We start from the raw sequence: 25,555 nt of genomic DNA, 5'->3' as shown, positions 1-25,555 counted from the left end.
TCAAACTTCCACAACAGGAATTTCATAGCAGAACTGTCACTGTTTTTTCTCACTAGATTAGAAACACTTCATTATGTTGATGTGTAGATATCTAGAACATCCAATATAAAAGACTTATCAGGGCGCAGAACGAAAAACATTTTCATCCGTGTTTTGGCACTTCGTTTTTCGCCAAATTCAGATATGGCGGACACTCAATGATAAAATCTTTGGCCGGCACGCGCTAGAGCCATCTATCGGTAGGTCCGGTAGTTGAGCATCCCTCATTTCGCTAGCTTTAGACGCCTGTAAGTCTCTGTTGGTGTCGGAACAAAGGTATTACCAAACAAGCTATACTGAGCTTAGGGGATTGAGAGGGGTGTGTTCAAGCATGGCATCGAAAAAGCAGCCTCAGATGCAGGAAATAGATTTAACTAAGCTAAATTTGCAACAGTTAACCCAACTGAAACAGCAACTCGATCAGGTAAGTTGGTGTCGAGAACTGTGTCACTAGTTCGAATTGTTACCGTCGTAAAAGCTATCCATATAAAGCCATCACAGCTTAAAAATAGCGTATTTCGCGAAGAGTTCAGTATACTGACTGTAATATTCTGCGGTGTGAATGGAAATGATTATGAACCACCTAAGGATGATTTCCAAACGATTATCTTCTGCTTAAAAAAAATTATTTGAGAGTTCATATTACACAATTTACATATGCGATCACATAACACAAACAAAATTTGCTAATCCTTAGCGGCAAAAGTGGGTATCACTGAATCGGTCTGTAGTGGTAAGAGTTTGAAGAGAGACTGATTTGAGCTACCTTAGTATCGGGCGTAAATTCAGTCAGATTCCACTCGCTGAACATGTAGTTCATGAATCATTTCTTTTGAAGAATACAGAACTTAAGTAATTTCTAGTTTGCCAAAAGTAATTTCTAGTTTGCCAATGTTGCATAGGCCAGATGCCATGTAATTCTTGGAACGCTAAAACGTTTCCAATTTCAACATGATGTGTGTGTGTGTGTGTGTGTGTGTGTGTCAGAGTTATTTCATAAGATAGTTGTGTAAGCTTACAGATTAACCAACTTGCCACAACAGGTTGAAATGTAGACGAATAAAAATAAAGTTACTGACAGAGGGCTGCAACCAGGTTATAAAGTGTGAAAATTTGTTGATATGCGGTAAAATTTACATAATGGGACCCTCCTTGCAGTTTGAAAGTTCATGTACAAAATATGTACATTATACACTTTTAAATACTTATCAGAGACTGTGCTGCAGCTGACTAGGGGTCTAATTGCATACCGTCTGGTTTAATGTGCCAGTAACTCATCAGGATGTTGTTATTGGTATGGATATATTGGTCATCTTGAGCTCAAAATTTCTATTTTCTCTCAGCCATAAAGTACATCACAGAGGTAGGAGATACACAGTTAATAATGTATTGCCATTCTGAAAATTTGAATGAAGAACAACGGAATCAAAATCTGTGTGGATCAGGCATATTGTAGGCCTATACATGTTAAGGTTCATTTTATTGATGCTACTCATAAACTATAGTGTCGCAATGCTATCTATCACGTAAGTGGACTATGTGCATATTTTCTGTGAAAACTGACTGCGAGAAAGAAAATGCTGCGCTGTGAAACTGTGTGGTTTCGAATATGAAGAGGTAAGTGGTTTCTACAGTGGCTTGAGTAACATTATTTCACACCATTTTAATCTGTGAATGGGTAGCATTACAAAGTTTCAGGTGACTCAGATTTTGTAGTTTGTGTATATAACATTTGTAATATACAGGTTTTGTGTTAAAACCAGCTGCAAGAAAAAGAAAACAAACTGCTGTCTGTACATTTTATATAGGAGAAGCAATTTATTAATGGTTTAAATGCACTGCTGTCATAGTTAAAACTGACTGCAAGAGAGAAAATGAAACCACACATCTTCATACCATTTTCCTTTTCTGCCTGTTTTAACAGTAAAACTGTACATTGTTGTTTAAAAAATTTATGGTTTGTCTCAGTTGAATGTTCGCTAGTCTTTGCCATTCCTATTTTATATTATTTATTATAATTTTGAGTTCCTTATATTCAAAGTGGGCAAAGCTGCATCTGTGTGGTTAATAACATTATGGTAACTTTTATTTTAGGGGACTGTTGTAACAATTTGTCATAGTTGAAATACACTGAGGTGACATAACAAAAGTTGTGGGATAGCAATATGTGGTATTATCGCGTATACAAGGTATAAAAAGGCAGTGTGTCGGCAGAGCTGTGATTTGGACTCCGGTGATTCATGTGAAAAGGTTTCTGATGTGATTAAGGCTGTGCAAAGGACATTAACAGAATTTAAATGCAGAATGAAAGTTGGAGCTAAGCACTTGGGAATTCCCATTTCAGAAATCTTTTGGGAATTCAATATTCAGACCTCCACAGTGTGAAGAGAGTGCCAAGAACACCAAATTTCACATGTTACCTCTCACCATGTACAATGCAGGGGCCAATGGACTTCACTTAACAAGTGTCAGTGCTAACAGACAAGCAACACTGTGTGAAATAACCCCAGAAATCAATGTGGGATGTATGACGAATGTGTCTGTTAGGATAGTGTGATGAAATGTGTCGTTAATGGGCTACAGCAGTAAACCTACAGGAGTGTCTCTGGTAACAGCACATCGCCTACAGTGCCTCTCACGGTCTCTCGACCATATTGCACGAATTCTAGACGCCTGGAAAACCGTGACTTGGTCAGATGACTCCCAATTTCAGGTGGTAAGAGCTGATCGTAGGGTTTGAATGTGGGACACACCCCACAAAGCCATAGACCGAAGTTGTCAACAAGGCACTGTGAAAGCCGGTGATGGCTCTACCCAATAGTATGGACTGTGTCTACATGGAATGGAGTGGGTCCTCTGGTCCAACTGACTGATTATTGACTGGAAATGGTTAGGTTCACGTTGTTAGACCATATGCAGCCATTCATGGACTTAATGTTCCCAAACAATGATGGAATTTTTGTGAATGACAATGTGCTGTCACTGGGTCACAGTTGATCGATATGAAGAATGTTCTGGACAGAGCGAATGATTTGGCCACCCAGATTGCCCATCATGAATCCCATTGAACATTTGTGGGTTGTAATCAAGAGGTCAGTTAGTTCACAAAATCCTGCACCAGCGTCACTTTTGGAATTATGGATGGCTATAGAGGCAGCATGGCTCAATATTTGTGCAGGGGACTTCCAATGCCACGTTGAGTTTCTGCACTACATAGGGCAAAATGAGGTCCAACGCTATATTAAGGACTGTCCCATGACTTTTGTCACTTCAGTGTAGATCAATAACTTCATGGTACCAAAAAGTATCCAAAATGAAAAAGATGTCTCATCCTATATGTAGGATTCAATAAAGTAATGCTGTTTGAAAGTCCTTCGGTCACTATTCAACTGGAGAAGCTTGGAGGCCCTGATTGAAATGGTATGGAAGTTTTGCCTCCAGAAAAATTGCTCCGATGCCAGCACTGGTTGAGGAGTGGACCACATGAACACTGTACGGTGCCTCCCTAATGTCAGCCACTGTGCTAGTTGTGGCTGGAGACCCTTGAATTGAAGCTAATTACAATGGTGCGATTGTATGCAGCAAATGGTTCACCACACCTCGACTGGAATGTCCTCAGAAAAAGAGAAATGGGGAGACCTTATGAATGGGAGAAATGTATCTTTGGGTGCATTAAAATTAGGTATACCAACTAGTGTCAGTGGATATGAAGTGCAGCTTTGTGTGAATGAAATAAACTGTAAAGGTGTGTATATGACTGCAATTAGCTTCCTGAGTGGTAGAAAATAATAATGATCACCGTAATTGATCCCTTCTCTTGTCTTTGAAAGGCAGATCTCTACATTGAGAATTTAGGAAATAAAAGCAGTAGAAGAGAAAACCCAATTGTAGGTGATAGTGCAATATCACTGAGAATGACCAGAAGGGATATGGGGCCAGCAATGTGACAGCTGTTAAGAGGACCAGCAGAATGAATGAGAACTTGTGGGTTACTTATGGGGATATCACAGCCAAGGCAGGGCACAGGGAGGGAGGAGGAGAGGAGAGCTGCTAAGCCCAGTTGGTAGACCGCACTGGGACTGCAGATGATGGTGCTAGCTCATTTGAGGCCCCATCCCAGAGCTGACATGCACTAGGTTCGTGATGGTCTGGGAATGATATGGGTTTCTAGGAACTCCAGTTCTAGATACTTAGCACATTGTCCTCCTAGTTAGGGACTCCCCCACATAGACGTAAGTAATGTTATCATATGATATAGGTGTAGAATTTCACAACAGTGGCTTCCTGGAAAATGTATCTTATATTTGACCATGAGCTGTTGGATTAGTTAAGATTAAGAACAGTCATTAAGCCATCTGCTGCAATGATTAACAAATGTAGTACTGTATTTTAAGGATTTTGTGTGTTCTTTCCTTTTTGTTTCATATATAATTTCGACAGCTATTGATGTTTAATCACATTTGCATGCAAGTTTCTGTAGCTATGTGGAAATATTAGACTCTTGGTGCCATCTGTCATGTTTGTAAGCAATTTTAAAAAATAAAGATATAGTGAAGTTTCGAAATTAATTTCTGTATGTGATAAGACATTTTATACCATTGGCTTCAAGGTGCATAACACATTTATTAAACTGACTACATGCTAACTTGTTAAAATACAGTATGTCGGAAAGAAAATTAGCAGCATATTGAAAGACGCGCACTCAGTTGTTGAAAATTGTCATTTTAATTTGACACATCCACACTTGACTGTAACAATTAACCATTCTGATTGCCTGGTAGGAAAATCAGGCGAGCAGGAAACAGTGAGAACACATGTTGCTTATGGAGCAGGACAGCTTTTAGGTTCAACAGCTTCAGTAGAAGACCAATTGTACTGAATCCACATGTTGTAGTGGTCTGCAGTGTTTTGCTTCAGCTCCCGAAGTCAAGTCATAAACACACGACTTGTCTACATTATTTTTATACAATACCACAATGGTACTTTCAGTTATCAGGCAGTATACACACTGCTAATTTGAATGTGATTGGTGCCATAGAAAGATTATTGATGGTGGGCTAGTTCGGAATGCTTTTTGAATAAGAAAATAATTTGTACACAGTGTTAAGATGTTGATCTAGAAAATCAATTATTTATCAAAAATATCGAAGCCACGAAGTGCCGTGCACCTAAAATGCTCAATTCTGTATTTTCTCATAGTGACCAATGATGTGAGTAGCAGAATTTGGATTGCTCAAGATGCGACTGTGACATGCAGCTTGTTTTGTCAATTACTGCGAACATTACAAACTTAAATTTTCACAAATATTCCTGTCAATGTGTATTGTGACAAGATAGTAACTCTTGATGTTTACTGAAGTGACTACATACAAATTTGAATGAATTTTGCAAATTTTGTGTGCACTCCACAGCTAAGCCAGACATTACAGTGTTAGGATTTTTTTTGGAATATGTGTAGTTTGGTGTAATTTTCTTTGTTATCTTTTCTTTAGGAGCTGACTCTATTTCAAGAGTCGTTGCAGACACTGAAGTTGGCACAGAATAAGTTTCAAGACTCATTGGAAAGTCTGGAGCCTGTGAACAGCAGCTTGAAAGACAAACCAATTTTAGTTCCATTGACATCATCTGTATCCTTTTGTGTGAAATTGCATGTACTTTTGTGTCCTGAGTTGAAGATAGAATGTGTTATGTCATTTAGTATAACTGTAGAGGTGTGATCAAAAAGTAACTGGATATTATAATTTTATGAGGTTTATATATCCAGTTTTTTTTCCAGCTGTTTTGAATATTTGGTTTATTGTTGCCAGTTGAAAAGGTTATGTTTTTCAGGTGCTTGGTGAATTTTTACTTTTTTAAAAGATGGATCAAAGAATTTGCATTAAACTTTACTTGAAAAATGGAAATTCGAAATGTTGACTGTAACTTTTGGCAAACCTATCATGAGTAAAACAAGAGTTAACGAGCGATATAAGTTTTTCGAAGGGGTCGAGAAGGGATTACTTTGAAGGAGACAAAATTCACAATCATGAATAGAGATACTTTAAGAAAAACAAAAATATCCATTGCCTTTTGATCCCATCTCATATTGTCATTTCATGTCTTCCTGCCCTAGACGTCCTAGCACAGCAATTACTGATGACAGTGTGGAAAAAGTTACTTTTGTTTTGTGGTTCTGGAATATTACCAAATCATGATTAGAGAGGTTGCAAGGAATTTTTTTGAATGTTTTGGGCATGAAACAAATAACAGCGAAGTTTGTTATGGACTTATTGAATTTCAGCCAGGAACGACATCACATAGGAATTGCTAAATTAAATCAACAGTGATCCAGAACTTCCATTGGAGGTTATAACAGGTGATGTCAAAATCAACACCCAGTCGTCCCAATAGAAACTGCCTCAAGAGCCAAGAGTGAAAAAATTTGACATGTTTGATCACATGTGAATGTTCTTCTCACTGGTTTCTTTGATTACAGTGGGATAGGGCATCATGAGATCCTGCCTTACGGTCATGTGGTCAATAAGGAGTACTACCTGGAAGTTATGTGCCGTTTGCTTGAGGCAATCCGAAGAAAACAAGCAGAATTGTGGCAAAACCACTTGTGGGAATTGCATCATGATAATGTTTGTGCTTGCACCTGAACACTTTGTGATTTTTTTTTTGACAAAAAACCAAACTGTTACATTGCTTCAGCCACTGCATTCATCGCATATGCCGCCCCCCCCCCCCCCCCCCCCCCCCGGACCCCCGCCCCCGCCCTCCGCCTGCGACATGTTTATGCTCCCGAGGGGGAAGAGAACTGTGAAAGGATGTCGTTTTGCCGCCATTAATGACACAAAAACAGAATCAGTGAAGTAACTGAACACCATAACAAAATCTTGAGTTTCAGTAGTGCATCCAAGATTGGAAAAAGTGTTGGAACTAGTGTATTATATCTGAGGGATTACTTTGAAGGAGACAAAATTCATAATCATGAATAGAGATACTTTAAGAAATACAAAAATATCCATTGCCTTTTGATCTCATCTCATATTGTCATTTCATGTCTTCCTGCATCAAATTTCTTGCCTGAATTGTTGTATCTAACCTACTTTTTGTTCCTTTGTGTTATCTTCTGTCACATGTTTTCTTAACAAAGAGTGAACAGATATATGTTCCTGGCACTGTAATGGACCACGAGAAAGTTGTGATTGATATTGGAACGGGGTACTACATAGAGAAGGTATGTATGAGCTATTAGATTAAGATAGATGTCACAAATATTTGGCTGATTTTCTAATTATTTCACTATTTCTGAGTTTGTGGTGAGGATGTGATCTAATAGCAGAGCATACATTGCTGTGAGTGAAAAGAACAGCAATGAAACTCATCATCTTGGTTATCCCAAATATTTTGCTGTTAGTTTACAGAATATCTTGTAGCTTTGAAGTGGCGGTTGAGATGGGACCTGACAGCACAGCTTAAACTGATACTTGCAGTCACATTTGTCATAAAGATTTCACTGTTTTTCTATAATATATCGTGATTTAGAGCTGGTGATTAGGGTGGAATCTAATAGCTCAGCTTGAATTACTACAGGTGATACAAAATACTAGCTTGCTTCATTTATAAAGCATAGGAATTATGAACGAGCATTATGATTGACTACCCACATCATCAGACTCGTGATCTGTTTTGTTGGCTACCTGTCATTTATCATGCAAACCATTAACAACAGCAGAAGCACAGTAGGTGCATTTTTACTGAAAACTTTTATAGCAGAGTAAAACACAACTTTCTCAATGAATCTAAATGAAAATCCAAGTGTGATGGTAATCAAAGGAGACAAAATCTACCCAGAGATATGGATTGGGCAAATGTGCACTTCCAGTTTACCTTATCTTACTTCCTGCTGACTTGCTTCTCTTGATAGTGATGCTTAAAGAAGTTGTCTTCATTTGTGTGTCTTATATATCGACTCTCCATTAGCAATTGATAAGAGTGTGCACTGTGTACATTCTGTAATTTAATTGTAGAGTTGCTTGGACCATTATTAATAGATTTTGTTTATAAATGTGGCAACACTGTTCCCCGTATGTTGGTGTTTCAGGATATTGATGGAGCAAAAGATTATTTCAAAAGAAAAGTGGATTTTGTCACACAACAGTTAGAAAAGCTGCAGGGTGTAATGATTGAGAAAGCTAAAGTGCGAGAAGGTGAGTAAATACCATCTGATGCTTTTCAGGTTACCTGGAATATTAAGCATTTAGCTGTTAACTTTGTTGAATTGTTATCTTTCTGGAAGCACAGGTCGATAAGTTGATCAGTGAGCCGTAATTGTTGCCATAGAGTTGTGGCTCACTTTTCGAATAGAATTGTAACAATGCAGCACTGTTAATATGATCCTGATGAGTAAAACTCATAGCCTGTGGATGGAATAGACCTCACACATTGTTTTTATATTGAAACAGACATCTCTGTCAACTGATTGATGCAAAGTGCCTTCTGATTGACAGCATTCATTCTGTCAAAATATTATGAATAGAATGATAAGGGTCATTGTAGTTCTATTTCGTAAAGATACATGCTAAAATTTAGGGAATTTTATCTACAAGGTCTTACTTTTTTGGTCCTCATGTCTTAAAGTCAATGAATGGTGAAGACATGTTAATATCTGACTACAAGAGTTTTCTCTGTATAGTTTTCTGACATTCTGTGCTTATTACCTTGATAATGATGTTTCAGTACCTGTACTGGGTTAACCAAAGTCTTCAAACATAACGATTCCTTATAAAGCCATAATCAAACATTTCAGGTATGTTGTTGAAGAATTGTCAGAAAACTAAATGCTTCCTGCCAGACTGGTATTTTCCGTTTTACCACTAGTGAAGTGGTGAACTAAATGACTCGCAGAGCAGTAGAAATAGAAATTCACTAAAGAACTGTAATTCTCCCTTTTGTAAAAAGAAAGGACTCCCAATACAGTATTTCAAACTGTTTGTTAACTTTTCACCTGGCAAAATGTAAAAACAATAAGCATTGCATTAATATTGGGAATTTTGGAGAAATTAGGTTAATGATACTACCACATATGAATACTAATACAACAAGTAATTCAATTCTTTAATACAGTTCATCGTTTGTCTGCCTGTGTCTGTATATGTGCGGATGGATATGTGTGTGTGTGCGCGAGTGTATACCTGTCCTTTTTTCCCCCTAAGGTAAGTCTTTCCACTCCAGGGATTGGAATGACTCCTTACCCTCTCCCTTAAAATCCACATCCTTTGGTCTTTCCCTCTCCTTCCCTCTTTCCTGATGAAGCAACCGTGGGTTGCGAAAGCTTGAAATTTGTGTGTGTGTTTTTTTATTGTGTCTGTCTACCAGCGCTTTCTCGTTTGGTAAGTCACAGCATCTTTGTTTTTTATACATATTTTTCCTATGTGGGATGTTTCCCCAGTATATACTAAAAACTGGAGCAAGCAGTGAGCTGTAAAACTTTTGGTGCAAGAGTAGTTAAAGCAACTCCAGTGGTCAAAGTATATCTAGTTTATGGTACTTGGTTTCTTTCGTTGACCTTCATTTGACAATGTGAGCCATCATCTGCTGTTGTCTATAGGTCATTGTCAGCTTAGTAATACAAATTGACTTACAGAAACAGACAAAAGAAAATTTAATGTACTGTAGTAAATATCTAGTAGAATGTTGTTAATAAAGCAGTTTTATTATAAGAAGAATATTGAAAAACCTTTGTCATATCAAGCTATTTGATAATTTTGCGCTCCTGTATCCCATTAGTCACCGCACTGGCAGTTCTTACTTGCTGCTTGTGCTGCATGTAAATGGGAATATTGTATATGTGCACTATGCTAACGCTATATTATTGCAATTTATGTTGCAGGAGTTACATAGTGCAACAAAAGTAGTTGCTAATTCAAAACTGTGCTTTCTATGTAAAGTACAGAATCGTTTCTATTAATTGCAGTTGTTGCAGTGATAGATGTGTAAGAGTAATTTAAATTTTTTTTTGCCATAATATGAAGAGAATATGCTTAGGATGATTAGTAAACCAGAGGTTTGATAGAGCAGTAGTCAACTTACCATAGTGAAGCAACATGTGTGCAAAGCATGATTTATGGAGTAAGTAATATGGTAATGGGCCATGACATTCTAATACTTCAGTGATCCATTGTACTTCTAATAACAGAGTATTATTTGTCTAAGGTTGAAATCTGAGTTGAAATACTCATCCAGTAACAGTACAGTATGTTAATCAGATTTCATATTGATCATTGAATTGTTTCAGGAGTACCGATGTTTGGGTCAGTACATCCAGAAATACTGCGCTTTATTTATTTATTTTGTGTATCCAGGACATGAAATTATTGCAATACTGGTAAAGCATTAATAAGATACACACAGAGATTAATTACATGCAAAGAATCAGTTATAGAGTAAATTAAGTAATGTAGAGACAGAAGGTAATATCAGTAAAAATATGGTGGTTAACATGTACACTCATGCTCATAAATTGAGGGTAATGCTGATACATGGTGAAACAGCACTGTGGTGGGCTGTTTGCGGGTTTAAATCACCTCAGGGTATGACCGTGCAGTGCATTTGACCTGCGGTCGTCGCACGGCGGCGCTGGCAGCAGTCCACATACGCAGAGGTGTGTTGGTGCATGTGAGAGTACGGTGCAGTGAGTAAGTGTGCAGACATTTCCAGACGTGCTAATGGTGGCTGTGTGTTGAAAATGGCTCGAAGAAAACACATGGATGACATTATGAGGGTTAGAATACTAGGGCGACTGGAGGCAGGTCAAATAGCATGTCGTAGCACAAGTCCTCCGTGTGCCACAAAGTGTGATCTCAAGATTATGGCAATGATTCCATCAGACAGGAAAGTGTCCAGGCACTACAGTATGGGACGTCCACAGTGTACATCATCACAAGAAGACTGATATGTCACAATCAGTGCCCGCAGATGGCCACGGGGTACTGCAGGTAGCCTTGCTTGGGATCTTACTGCAGTCACTGGAACAGTTGTCTCCAGACACACAGTCTACAGACGACTGAACAGACACAGTTTATTTGCCCGGAGACCTGCAAGGTGCATTCCACTGACCCCTGGTCAGAGGAGAGCATGTAAAGGCTGGTGTCAATAACACAGTACATGGTCATTGGAACAGTGGTCCCAGGTTATGTTCACGGATGAGTCCAGGTATAGTCTGAACAGTGATTCTCACTGGGTTTTCATCTGGCATGAACCAGGAACCAGATACTGACCCCTTAATGTCCTTGAAAGGGACCTGTATGGAGGTCATGGTTTGATGGTGTGGGGTGGAATTATGATTGGTGCATGTACACCCCTGCATGTCTTTGACAGAGGAACTGTAACAGGTCAGATGTATCAGGACATCATTTTGCACCAGTATGTCCGCCTTTTCAGGGGTGCAGTGGGTCCCACCTTCCTACTGATGGATGATAACACATGGCCCCACCTCACCGAGCTGCCATCGTGGAGTAGTACCCGGAAACAGAAGATATCAGGTGAATGGAGTGGCCTGCCTGTTCTCCAGACCAAAACCCCACCAAGCACGTCTGGCATGCTCTCGGTCGATGTATTGCTGCACGTCTTCAAACCCCTACGACACTTCAGGAGCTCCGATAGGCACTGGTGCAAGAATGGGAGGCTATACCCCAGCAGCTGCTCAACCACCTGATCCAGAGTATGCCAACCTGTTGTGTGGCCTATGTACGTGTGCACAATGATCATATCCCATATTGATGTCGGGGTACGTGTGCAGGAAACAGTGGCGTTCTGTAGCACGTGTGTTTCGGGATGGTTTTCTCGACTTATCACCAATACCACGGACTTACAGATCTGTATTTTGTGTGTTCTCTATGTGCCTATGCTATTACTGCCAGTTTTGTGTAGTGCCACATTGTGTGGCACCACATTCTGCAATTATCCTTAATTTTTGAGCACGAGGGTACGACAAGTGTTTGTAAAATACAGACAAAGGTTTTTTTAAAAAAATATGAACAGGTGAACAGCAAGATACGCAGATTCCAGAATTTGTCGGCATTGACTGCTGCCTGTATCCAGCAGGTTCCTACAGACTAGCAGACGTCGGTCCTGTGGATCCCCACACTGGGAGATTTCATCCACGCTCCTGAGGCCTCATTTTCTGAGATTGACTTTGCACCGTGATACCCCAGTTCTCAGTGTGTGCAGTTTTCGAAGCCATATAAGGCACGTGTGATGCCGTGGCCCGTTCGGTACGACTCGGACAAAGAATCTGGCAAAAGTTCCGTTTGAGTTCAGATAGGCATAGGAATCACTGTAGTTGTCTACAGGAAGCTCTTTCTCAATCGGAACCTTAGTTGTTGAGGCTTGTGCCCAAACAAGAGATTTCTGGGCTCAGTTTCCTGTTTTGTGTTCTCCGGTTGTGATGCTGCTTTCCCGGGAATACTTGTCAGTGCTGTACCTATAATGTGGTACAGCTTACCGAAGGGCGTCGGTCACAGACAGCCTTTCACAATGTGTTCAGTGTCATTTGAAGCTGTCTTGATCTGTTTGGCATGTACAGAATTTTTCAACATTGGAGGAGAATTCTCTGTTGCAGAGAAATGTAGTGACATGGCAGATGTTCGAAGCACCCCAGGTAGTTACTGTAAAATACAGATGACCTGTGCAGATACTTTAAGCTGTATTTGTTGTAGTGGGCTTTGAATGTATGAGATGTGATCTAAAAATAATGGGAATGTTTATTTTTCTAAAAGAATCTTTAAGTCCTTTCACGGTTCCTTTCAGCTTAGGCAATAGAAAGAAGTCACAGGGGGCCATGTCCGGTGAATAAGTTGGCAGAGGCAATGTAACGGATTTGTTTCTCACTAAAAAAAAAAGGAACGACCATTGAGGGGTGAGTGGGAGCATTATCGTGATGCAATTCCCACAATTGGTTTTCCACAATTATGGTAGTTTTCTTTGGTTCGCTACATGCAAATGGTGCATAACTTCCAGATAGTATTCCTTACTGACTGTACAACCACGAGGCAGGAACTGATGATGCACTATCCCATTGTAATCCGAGAAAATATCGAGAAGAACCTTCATGCGTGATTGAAATTGTCAAATATTTTTCGGTCTCAGCTCTTCAGTCAGTTTCCATTGGGTCGATTGTCCATCTGTTTCGACATTATACCTGTGTTTTGACATCTGATATAACCTTCTTTGCAAGTTCTGAATCATTGTAAGCTTTCATTCCATGTAGGCTTTCACGGCCGGCGTCTTTATCAGTAAACTCTTCCGGGCTAAGTTGCCGTGGTCGATCTGTAGAACTTCTTCTCCCTGACGTTTCATTCTCAACTACGGAGAACATCTGCCGAGGTGAGTCGACTCACCTCGGAAGATGTTCTGCGTAGTTGAGAATGAAACATCAGGGAGAAGAAGTTCTACAGATCGACCACGACAACTTAGCCCAGAAGAGTTTACTGATAAACATTGTAAGCTTTATTCAGCAATTCCTGAGCGATTTCTATGCAGTGTTGTTTTTAGTCAAAATGCTACAATTTCATAACAAACTTTACTCCGTGTTTCGTGCCCAAACCATCCAAAAAAACTGCATCGCATGAGCTAAAGGATATGCTGACATCATCAACAACCTCTCTCTTGAAGATTTGATGATTTTTTTTCCAGAACCATTTTCGTTCTTCTTCCACACGGTCCTTGGAAATTGATGTGCGTGGGCGTCTGGTGTGGATGTCATCGTCTACATGTTGTCGACCCTCTTTGAAATGTATATATCACTCATAAACTCCTGTCTTACTTTTAGTAGATTCACCTAAAGCCAGAGTCGACATTTCAATTGTGACGCTGCACTCTATTCATTTTTCAAGCAAAATTTAATGCAAATTCTTTGATTCATCTTTTTCGAAAGGAAAATTCTCTGAGCACTCAAAAGTGCGTATAACCTTTTTCACTGTCGAGAGTAATCTAAATATTCAAAACAGCCAGAAATACAAACATGCATCAGAAACATGTGTAGCAACAATATAAAAAATTTGAAAATTGGATGTGTAAAGCCCACGAAATTATAAAAAAATTCCCATTAATTTTTATCACACCCTGTAAGCGGATAGTCCATCTGTATTCCAAAGTATTTGGGTTTGTTGCCGGGGACTGTTGTTTCTCTCTCTCTAAGTGGTGATAAGTTTTTTTTAGCATTCCTATTTCAAAGTGAAATGCACAAACTTAGGTCTCTCCAGGATTTGACTTCAGATGGTTATCATCATAGTACTTGGCTGGGTCCTCAAGAACTCTTGTCAGCCTTATCCTTCCTCAAAGGTTTTGCGTGGGGTAGCAATTGTTGTATCAACAACATTCATAAATTCGTTAATTCCAGAGTTAATTGTGTGGTCGTTTGTGTAGATGTTATACAGCAGTGAGATCAACACACTTCCTGGTGGGAGGTTATTTTTCTGAAGCCTCCATCAACTTTTCTTATTTTACTGGGTGACAAAGTGTCTCTTATTTTGCAGCAACACTGCGGGAACTGTGTTAATTGATAATCTTTCGTGACTGAATAGACTTTTCAAACCAGCTTTTTGGTGACAGTATCCTAAACTGCTTTGAGGATGGTGAATGCAACACCTGTAACTTGGTCTTTCATACCCATCCTCCGACGTTACACAAGGGGCAGAAAAGTGAAGAAACTGGTCAAAAGATTTTTTTTCTATTTCCATGTTTTAGAAGTGCCAGTAGTATGGCTTTGTGCTACCCTTTGGAATTAGTATTTTAAAATACAGAAGTTCATAAGATTTAATATCTACTGTTTTGCAGCAGGTCCAGACATTGTAATGTTCTGTCCATAGTTCATGTAGGCCTGCAGCTTTATTGTTCTTCGTAGATTTGAGTGCTATATTCACTTGTTTCAAGGCAAAAGGAATATCAAGGTAGTGTTTCTAATCAGTATGTCCCATTAGTTTTTAGATTTTCCTTTAATCTTACTGTTCTGAAGTAATTTATGGGCAGTTTGGTCAGGAGTCATCTTTGAAAGATCAAGAAGAGCAGTGACTTGAGGTCATAGTAATTTCCATGCCTTTCGATTGTTCTGTTTCAACAACAGTACAGATAACACGTTACAATTCTTCAGAAGAAGCAAGCCCACTCTGGTACAGATCTACCTGTGCAAACATAGTTGACGAGGTGATAAAGAAAAGGTGTAGGACTATTATAGGTTGCTCGAACCTACACCACTTGCCAAACTCTACCAGCTTACAGGCATAATGCCAGCAGGTATTTGCTGTGAACTGGCTGTCAGTGCAAAGAGAACAAATAAGTTTTTTATTTTTAATAATAATAATATTTTAATAATAATAACAATATTTTAACTCCATCTTTCAGTATTTAATCTTTTAAAAAGAGAAATCACATTTATCTAAAAATTTCATGATTAATTCTAAAATTATTATATTATTTGATGCAGGAGAGCTAGTACGGAAGTTGGTAAAGGTTGAAGGCAACTGATTAACTGTTGAATAAATTCAATTTCCTGGTTTTCATATAGTTTACATTTGAGAAAGATGTGAGTGATATCCGTTACTGTTATTCCATCACATTCACAATAAGGATTGTCTTGGATGTGTAATCGGTGAAGATGGCTATTGAAAGATTCATGATTAAATCTCATTCAGATTATGGAGTTTATAAACTTTTTGTTCACCTTAATTGTGTGGAACCAAATCTTTGAACAAATGTTTGGCTGTATTTGACCATAATATTTCCCTTTAATGCGCAATGAGGCTTGTATTTGTCCCTGCATTATCACCACCTCCTCCTCCTCCTCCTCCTCCTCTTCCTCTTCCTAGAGAAAGTAATCTTCATGTCTGGTGACAGTAGCAAGATGTTTATAAAATTACCACCATGAACAGCAGTTTTCACTAAGACATCAATCATTTCATTATATTTAATGTTGGTGTCTTTTGAGCCACATAAATTTTATCAAGAGAATCAGTTGTGGTTGCAATAGAGAGAGATTTATTAGTTCATTTGCAGTGTGTTTCACCTGCATTGAAAGGCATCTTCAGACAGTGTAGGAAAATTACAGGACCCAGTACAAATATAATGGCCATATACAGAAATTCTAAAACAAAGCCATGTAAAAATCATTTGGCCCTACAGCATAAAAGTGTTTGGGGGGAAGGGTAGTGTGGTAACTAAAGAATGTATTAGCTCCCAAAGAATGAAATGAAATGTGAAGTTTAATACTTACTGAACTATGGGTAAACAATCGCCTGAAAGAGGAGTAAAATGCATAAAATTACACCCAGGAAAGAATGGGCCAAGTGCATCTGTAATGCTAAAATACGGAACAATGCTGATGGTCACAATTTGTACCAAAAACAAGAACGACATTAGGTCATATTCAGGATTATTAGCAATAGCCATAAAAGAGAAACAGACAAAAGCCTACCTTGTGAAGGTTTCCAGTAATGGTAATAAAAGAGAAGTCTCATATGGCAAGATCAAATGTAACTTTTAAAAAGTACAGGGTCTGTCAACAGCATAAAAAAATTGTCTGAAGACAAAACACAGTTAAAATATATAAACCATGACCTTATACAACAGGAGGAAGGAAACTGTCCCCATGCCGAAAGAGCTAAGCCACAGACATTATTTGACTTAGCATATGGAGACAATACCCCTTAAAAACAGAATAGGGCTTGTTAACATCTGCACAACCCTACCAGCTAGCGCTGGTCTGCCTAGAGGAAAACTAAAGCCTAAAGTGTCGTAGTACCGGGAAGCTTGCCAGGTAGTGGCACTACAGTTTCTAACTATGGAAGGCTGTGTGTAGATAATCGAGAAGAATGCCCAGTGTCGGAACTAATACAAATTCTTAAACTTGTTTGAAGATGCACTTCATAACATCGAAAAACACCAGGTGGTTTTTTTTTTTAAATAACTGTTCAGTTAAAAGCGAATATGTTTCAAAATTTCAATTTCCTTAAGAAAATTTAATTTTTGCCCTTTTTCTACTTGCAGGATTATAAGATTTTTCAAACTAAGGAACCGACAACCTGGAAATTTTAGATGTTCAGCTGCAAACTTAGTTATTTTCAAGCTGGTGCTGTAAGAATTTGTGATGTTCCTCTTTCTGAAAATGCTATTAGGAAGAAATTGAACAATCTGTGTTATGTAGCACGTAAAATGGATACAGCCCATCATGGGTGCACTGGTTACATTCTGAAAATAAAAATGCCTCACAAATCCAGGCCACTCTTCCTTTCCTCACTTCTGGGTTATGTGTGGTTTCACGAGTTGCGATTCCATTTTTAGAACTGAGGGGCTACCAACAGTGTCTCATCAATGACTGTTCAGCAAGCATTGCTACATATACTCTTTTTCAGCATTCATGCACCGTTGCTGATTGCTGTTCATCGGTGTGGAAGGGTGGAATTTTCGCTCTCGCACTGCAACTGAAGATCCACTGAGTGGTGAAGGTGGCCTGTTCAGATTAATACTATTTTATGCTGCATCAGGCACTTAGTTGTTGGCTTGATTTCAGTAATCATCAGTCATTTTGATGCCCAAATAATAAAACTCGCATATTGATTTTAGTGTCTCCTTTCCTAATTTACGAGGGCTGTTCAATAAAGAATGATAATTTTTTTTATGGTCATAAGTTCCCGCACTAAAATTTAATCTTATGATAGTCTGTTAATTTAACGTGCAACAAATATGCAGTAGTAGTTTCATTGTTGGGACTTCTGGTTCCCGCCTGTGACAGGCAGGCAAGGTCAGACATGTTCAGTATTGCCTACTGGTGCAATGGAGGCAACACATGAGGAACAATATGCGCCTTTGAAATTCTGCCTTCGTCTTAACAAATCTCCAACTGAGGCCTATACAGTGTTACAGGAGGCTTATGTAGAGTTTGTTCTTCCAGAAACAATCACTTTCAAAGGAAAGTGGACTCGGTGCTATAGTTACTACTCTTATAGAAGAAAACATCAACACTGCTGCTGTCATTGTGAGAGAGGATCAACGAATTATCCTGAAGATTGCTTGTTGAAATACTGAACTTTTCATTGGGTGCCACTCACACGTTGGTGACGGGAAAATTACACGACAAGTGTTTGTGCGTGGTGGTTTCCAAGACTGTCAATTCCCAAACAAAAGGACATTCGCCTGCAGGTCCGCATGCAGTTCAAGTTGATGTTAGAGAAAGATCTAGAGTTTCTTTCCAATTGCTGATGAAACCTGGGTACATCATTTTGATCCTGAGAGCAAACAGCAAAGCTTAGTGTGGAAACCTCCTCCATCACCAACTCCCAAAAAAGCAAAAGTGGTTGCTTCTGCTGGGAAAGTTATGGCCATCTCATTCTTTGATATTCATGAAATTGTTAATCGGCATATTGTGCCTGCACACACATCAGTAACAGGACAATACTACAGAGATATACTGAAAACATTGCAAGTCCATATCAGGCACAAAAGACCACATTTCCGTGAAGCAGGCTGGATGCTGCACCACTATAATGTGTGGCTGTATATTGCCAATGTTGTTGCTGAATATCTAGCAAAAATCAATGTGAAGTGCATCCCTCACCCTCCCTATAGTCCAGATTTAGTCCCATGTGACTTTTCCTTTTCCCTGACATGAAGAAATCCCTTCTTGGGAGGCATTATCAATCATCAGAAGCAGTGGTGAAAGCTGCGGAGGCGATTTTGAAGGACCTCTCAAAAAATGGTTTCCAGCATGTATTTGTAGACTGGCAGAAGTGCTGGGACAAGTGCATCATATTCATGGGGACTACTCTGAGAAGGACCATCAAAATTATGAGGATGAGTAAAGGTATATTGTAAAAAAAAAAAAAAAAAAATATGTGATCACTCTTTATTGAATTCTACTACATTTCATTATTCTTGTTTTACTTTTCCTTCTCTCAGTGCATAAACAATTCTCTCAAGCTGCTTTTCTAAGTACTTTGCTGTCTGACAGAATTACAATACCATTGTCAAATTGTAAAGTTTTTATTTCTTCTTCCAAAACTTCGATGACCTCTAAGAGATTCTCCTTTGTTTCCTCAGTGTACAGATTGAATAACAATAGGGATAGGCTGGAGCTTTGTCTCAGTCCCTTCTTAACTATTGGTTCTCTCTTATGCCCTTTGATTCGTATAACTGTTGTTTGGTTTCTGTACATGTTTTGAATGTGTGGAAGAGGAATTAGTGATAAATTCTGAACTTCTGCAGGTTGAATAAATGTTCAGATAAACTGTGTGGATTGCATCAATGTGGACTATTTATCTGTTGCAGTGGCGTGCTGCAATATGGAAGTTTTGATAAATTTAACTTTTAGTGAACATAAAAATGGCAATGCTATGTGAATTGATAGAAAACTAACCATCATATATTTTCCACAACTTCAGCATCATTGTCATGGTGTAAGTAATGTAACTGACAGAATGTTGTGTGTGAAAAGCAGACTTCAGGTCACTGTATGGCTCACAGTTTTAATTGTCTCTTACATCACATCATTGTTGAATTGATTTTAGTCTGTCAGTTTCACACAGGGTGCATAGAAAGGTTTTTTCAACTATCTGTAGCATTAGTTATGTTGTGCCTTTAGCATAGTGATGGAAGTAATTCACCGTTATTTCTTTTGTGTTATTTACGACAGTCACTACTTCTAACTGTCCATTTATTTACTTCTTTTTATTCAAACGGTCTACTTTCTGGAGCCCCTGGCTGTCATTACTGCATACACACCTTCCTCTCTTGTTCTTGGTGGGGTCCTCTCTTCTTCCCTTTGTGGATTGCTTTCCAAAATTTTTGACAGTTCCCTGTTGTGATCCATCATATTGTATCAGTTATGGTCTTCCTGGCTCCCATAATCTTCCTTATTCTAGAATTCTTTTAATGTTCCTTCTCGAAATGCTCAAAAAGTCAGTATCCGGTCAGAGTACTCAGCCACCCCCACCCCTTCCCCCCCACCCTCTACTTCCTTCCACCTCACAAGTCTGTGAAGAAACCTATGTCGCATTTTTCTGATGTGACATCCCAAAACACATGAATCAAGGTAATCAGTTAGTCAGTATTTCTTGAGTTCCATGAAGCATTTGTCAGTACACTTCATGGAAGTCAAGAAATACTGACTTTAACTGATTACCTTGATTCATGTGTTTTGGGATGTCACATCAGAAAAATGTGACACACCTTTTAACAAAGTATGATCTCACACATTGTCAAATAAAAATTTTTACTGGACTGAGGATATTTTGGTAGGGAGGACACAGCATGTGATGTTGGAGAGTCCTCAACCAATGTAGAAGTAACTTTTCGTGTACTCCAGGGAAGTATACTGGGGCCGTGCTGTTCATGTTATATGTTGATGATCTGGGAGACTATATTAATAGTAACCTCAAACTTCAACAGATGGTGCAGTTATCTATTATGAAGTGGTATCAGAAGAAAGCTGCACAAATATTCGGTCAGATCTTCAAAGTGGTCCAAAGATTTGTAACTTGCTTTAAATGTTCAGAAACATAAAATTGTGCTCTTCACAAAACAAAAAATGTGGAATCCTATCACAGTTGAAATTGGTCAACTCCTACAAATACCTTGGTATAACACTTCGTAGGTATGTGTAATAGAATGATCACCATCGGCTCGTTTGTTGGTAAAGCAGGTGGCAGCTTTGGTTCGTCACATACACTATAACCGTGTTCAAAATGATGTGTTGTGTCTGACGATAGCTGGGAAGCGTTTGGTCTACCGAGGGGGTTCTCTCAACTATTGGCGATTATAAAACAATAGCAAGAAAATTCATATTAACAGAATCTTCCATCGGTTCTTGGTTGAACAACATTATGATAAATGAAAAGCACCAGTTTGCTTCTTTTTTTTTTTACAATATTACTTTTATTGTTAACCTGTTTTCGGCTTACAAGGCCATCTTCAGACACTTACTGAGTATTATCACCAAAGAAGTTAAATTTTACCAAACTTCAGTCTATATGTGTTACTTCTCTTCCAGTGTTGTTTGCTAACGTTTAACTTCTTTGGTGAGAATACTCAGTAAATGTCTGAAGATGGCCTTGTAAGCTGAAAACCGGTTAACAATAAAAGTAATATTGTAGAACAAAAGCAAACTGGAGCTTTTCATTTATTAGCAAGAAAATTGTTGACATTTTGAGTAGTATCAGGAGTCCTGCCTAATTTAATTGGATGGAGGTTTTAATGTGCTCTTGAGTGGCTGGCTCGTACTATTAGTTCTGCTATCAACCAGCTATTTTACTGTCTTCCACTTTTTTACTAATTCTTCAAATGTGCGACAACAATGTGAATAGTTCTACTGAAGATAGTGTGATTTTTATTGTGGCTGTAGTTCTGTGGTTTTCGACTGTTGTTTTCACAAGAGCAACTATTCGTACACCAGTACGTGATCTTGTGAAAGAATGCTGATCATCACTCTGTTTAACACTCAATAATATTAAATCCATCCATGCTTTGGTTCACTGGCATCATATTGGGGAAGTGCAGTCATTCTACGTAGGGATTACTTACAAAACACTTGTGTGATCAAGCCTAGAATATTGCTGAGGTGTGTGGGACCTGTACGAAATAAGAGTAACAGGGGTGTTCAATATACACTGAGAAGGGCAGCACATAGTATCATAGGTTTGCTTCCCCACTGGGGAGAGTCGGCTGAAAACCCTCAACTCTGACTCTTGAAGATAAAACACCAACTGTCCTTTGGAAGCCCACTTACCACATTTCAAGAAGTAGCATTATTGAGGAATCTAGGAATATACAGGAAGGAGCAGAAGAAACACGCGGTTTTTAAACCACTAGTACTCAGCAGCAAGTGAGAGTATTGACCTCGAGCGATTGGCCGACAACTCGGACAATGCAGTTTCAGTTGCTATGGAGAACATATGTTCACGGTTGAGCAGTTATTTAGAAACAATAATTCTGTGGTCACAGTTCAATGTCTTTTTCATCAAAACGTTAATGGTGGACATTGAGATGCAGTCCCAGATCAAAACTCTATACTCCGCTGGATTGCAGCATATAGCACAACTAATCTGTCATGAAAAAGAAACCACCTGGTCTTTACCATTCAGTTCAAACTCTGGAAAATGTAGACAGTTGATAACAGCAGTTGTTGCTAATCTGAAATGATCTGCTAGGCGAGAGGCTGTATTGCCGAGTATTTCACGTCATTTGCTTCAGCAACAGGCTGTATTGCTAAGTATTTCCCATCTTACGTGATGATCTCAAATCTCACCCATACAAAATGATTTTTATCCATTCTGGATTTGGAACACTGCGACTGTCTTGTTAAAGATTTCGGGAATTACTGCAACAAATTGCCATTTTTTCTTCAAATTTTATTTCTTCGTACCCGTTTTCGAATCGCCTGGCAATTCATCATCAGATGATACAATTTAGTTTGGAGTATTGTGGGTGTCATGCATTGTGAGACACCAAATGTATTGGTTGCAGTAATTCCTGAAACCTTTAACAAGATAGTTGTTGTGTTCCAGATCCAGAATTGATAAAAGTTTTATTTCGCTACCTAGCCAGGTAAAAGGAACAATGAATACATACAGAAAGTGTAAACTGAAGTTAATGAAAACTATTCTTGCTATTAAATTCAATACAGTGCACGACCCCCACAATACTCCAAGCTAAATTGTATCATATGATGTTGAATTGTCAGGTGATTCGAAACCGGTCATGAATAAGTAAAAATTGAAGAAAAAACAGCAGTTGGTTGCAGTAATTCCTGAAACCTAAAATAATGATTGTTTAGCAACTAAGCAAAACGGATTTTGTTCAGTGCAGCGAATTTTGTGGCATAACGGACATAATTCTTACGGAAGATGCAGATGTCCCAGTATTCATGAGTGATGAAGCCCGTTTTCATCTGGATGGTTATGTTAAGTACAGAACTGTCGGTACTGGATGTAGGAGACACCCTCAACAGTGTTAGTGCCGTGTGGTATCTCCAAGATAGGGGTTGTTGGACCTTACTTTTTTGAAGATGGAGGAAGCACAGTTACTTTGACATCAGCATGCTACATCGAAATGTTAAAACAACTTTCCTCATCCAGAAGTTGAAAGGTGTCAAGTGAATGTGAGAGAAATGTTGTTCCAATAGGATGATGCCTCACCTCATATGACGAGAGCATCTGTGGAAGTGAAACTCCCTGGCAGATTAAAATTGTGTGTTAGACCAAGACTTGAACTCTGGACCTTCGCATTTTGCGGGCAGGTGCTCTACTGACTGAGCTACCCAAGGTCGACTTACAACCCATCCTCACAGCTTTACTTTCGCCAGCACCTAGTCTCTTTACCTTCCTAACTTCACAAAGGTTCTCCCAAAACCTGCAGGACTACACTCCTGGAAGAAAGGATATTGCAGAGACATGACTTAGCGACAGCCTGGGGGATGTTCCCAGAATGAAATTTTCACTCTGCAGTGGAATGTGCGCCGATAAGAAGCTTCTTTCGCAGCACCTCTGCGAAGTTGGGAAGGTAGGAGGTACTGGCAAAAGTAAAGCTGTGAGGACAGGTTGAGTCATGCTTGGGTAGCTCAGCTGGTAAGAGAACGTGCCTGTGAAAGGCAAAGGTCCTAAGTTTGAGTCTCGGTCCGGTACACAGTTTTAATCTGCCAGGATGTTTCATATCAGCGCACTCGCTCCTGCAGAGTGAAAATTTAATTCTGGATCCGTGGAGGTAGGTAGTTTACAAAATGTTCCCGCGATATGTCATTTCACAATATGGTGATGTTCCTCGGCCCCCACACTCACCCGATTTGTCGATCTGCAACTTCCTCTTGTGGGACCACTCGAAACAAAAAGTGTACATGAGCGAGCCGCCTACAGTTGATGAAAAGATTTCCATTCATCAGGAAACTGAATCTGTGCTGAATGAAATGTTGGAGAAAGACCTGGACAACTTTCAGGAGAGGATCCAAATTTGTGTTTGACAAGGAGGATGTCATCTCGACAACATCATGTTTCATACCAGTAGTTTTAAAAATGCAATAAAATTATTATTACTGAGTGCAAGATTTCTTAAAAATAAAATCAGGTTTCAGTTATTCGGTAGTGAAAAACATGTTTTTCCTCTGCTCCACCCTGCATTACAAAGAGCTATGTTCTGCTTATGTAGGAATCACAAATATAAGATTGATTATGTCACATACAGAAACATTAAAGCAATCATTCTTTCCCTGTACCATACAGGGGTGGAGTGTGGTTAAGTCCTAATATGTGTTAGTGTTTAATACCCTGTGCTGCGATTTCTAGAGTATAGATGTAGAAGTAAATTACTCTTGACAACAGATTTATATAGACTATTGGCTTTGTCCTTTTTGTTGCTATTCCAGAGAACAGAGTTGAACTGTGTCGTTGCCATTTTCTCGCGGCATATTTCATTATTTACCCGTTAATGTGACTAAGTGGTGACGAAATGTTTCAGCTGTGATGGAGGTGATGGAGGCACAGCTGCAGGCGCAGCTCGGCGCGCAGCTGGCAGCTGCACAGCAGGCGGCAGTCAAGACGTAACCTTCTGGAGCTGCTTGTGGAGGAAAAGTTTCACCTTTTTTGTACACTAGTGCTTGCTAATGTCATTGATAACTGCTGTCTCACACTGTGGAAGCTGGATCTAAAAGCCGATCTTCAGTTCTGTAACAATTTGCAAAGACATACACGCGACTGTGACATTCTATTTTTGGCTATCTGTTCGACTGTGGAAGTTTGTTTATAAGAATCGTTCGGGTAACTGTGTAGCCTTCTCGATGGAAACTTTAATCGGAAGATTCAGTAATTGTGTACTAGGCAGTAAGAAATTTGGTAAGAGTGATGATTTTTGCAGGCTCTACTCTGGCATTTGTATCTATTGACAACTGTTGTTTCTTGCAGAATGTACTTAGCAATGATTGCTTGTTCCTGAGGAGTTTATCACGTGCGTATTTGAACTCGATACTCATTACTATTGTAATAAATGATTTATCTAGAGCTCTTATTTAATCCTGATTGTTAGAAGTTTACCAGTTTAATTTAAATTAGCTCATATTTGTTTCATCTGTTTTTGTTACAGAAATAAATTGCTTTTGTGAACACTACTACTTGTGACTGTCAGTCTTAATTATAGGTATAATTGGAAGTATGTGATTTACTTAGACTATTCTTGTAACCCTACTCAGCTGATAGATGTCTGTAGCATACATTGTTTTGAAACTTTACAGAAGGCAGCCAGCAGTCTTTACCTGCATTCTCATCACATTTCGACACATCAGTATCTCATTCCAAAACTTGATTATAAACCATATTCAGTTGTTGATTAGTATCACTCCTCGTGCCGCAGCAGCTTCTCTTGATACGTCATTTACGTAGAAAGTGGACATTGCTGTAGTTTTTCTGGCTGTAAAAAACAGAATAGCAAGGCATATATCTAAAGGAAGAATTATGCTCATTGTCAGTCAGTAAGAAAGATGGCATTGTTGTCATCAGGA

At 39.0% G+C, this 25,555-nt stretch overlaps 1 protein-coding gene across 1 annotated transcript; it reads left to right on the top strand.

Annotated features, from left to right (window-relative positions):
• The first annotated feature begins 272 nt into the window (after nucleotides 1-272).
• On the top strand, nucleotides 273-25,165 carry LOC126428428 (prefoldin subunit 5). Its single transcript, XM_050090355.1, has 5 exons — nucleotides 273-463; nucleotides 5,532-5,666; nucleotides 7,187-7,261; nucleotides 8,129-8,234; nucleotides 24,520-25,165. Exons 1-5 carry the CDS (start codon nucleotides 371-373, stop codon nucleotides 24,603-24,605), a joined length of 495 nt encoding a protein of 164 aa, XP_049946312.1. The 5' UTR covers nucleotides 273-370; the 3' UTR covers nucleotides 24,606-25,165.
• The last annotated feature ends 390 nt before the right edge of the window (nucleotides 25,166-25,555 follow it).

The sequence above is a fragment of the Schistocerca serialis genome, chromosome 12 (genome assembly GCF_023864345.2).
Source record: "Schistocerca serialis cubense isolate TAMUIC-IGC-003099 chromosome 12, iqSchSeri2.2, whole genome shotgun sequence".
NCBI classification, from domain to species: domain Eukaryota; kingdom Metazoa; phylum Arthropoda; class Insecta; order Orthoptera; family Acrididae; genus Schistocerca; species Schistocerca serialis.
Note: the sequence above shows the minus strand (reverse complement) of the source record. Positions and strands in the feature narration are given on the sequence as shown.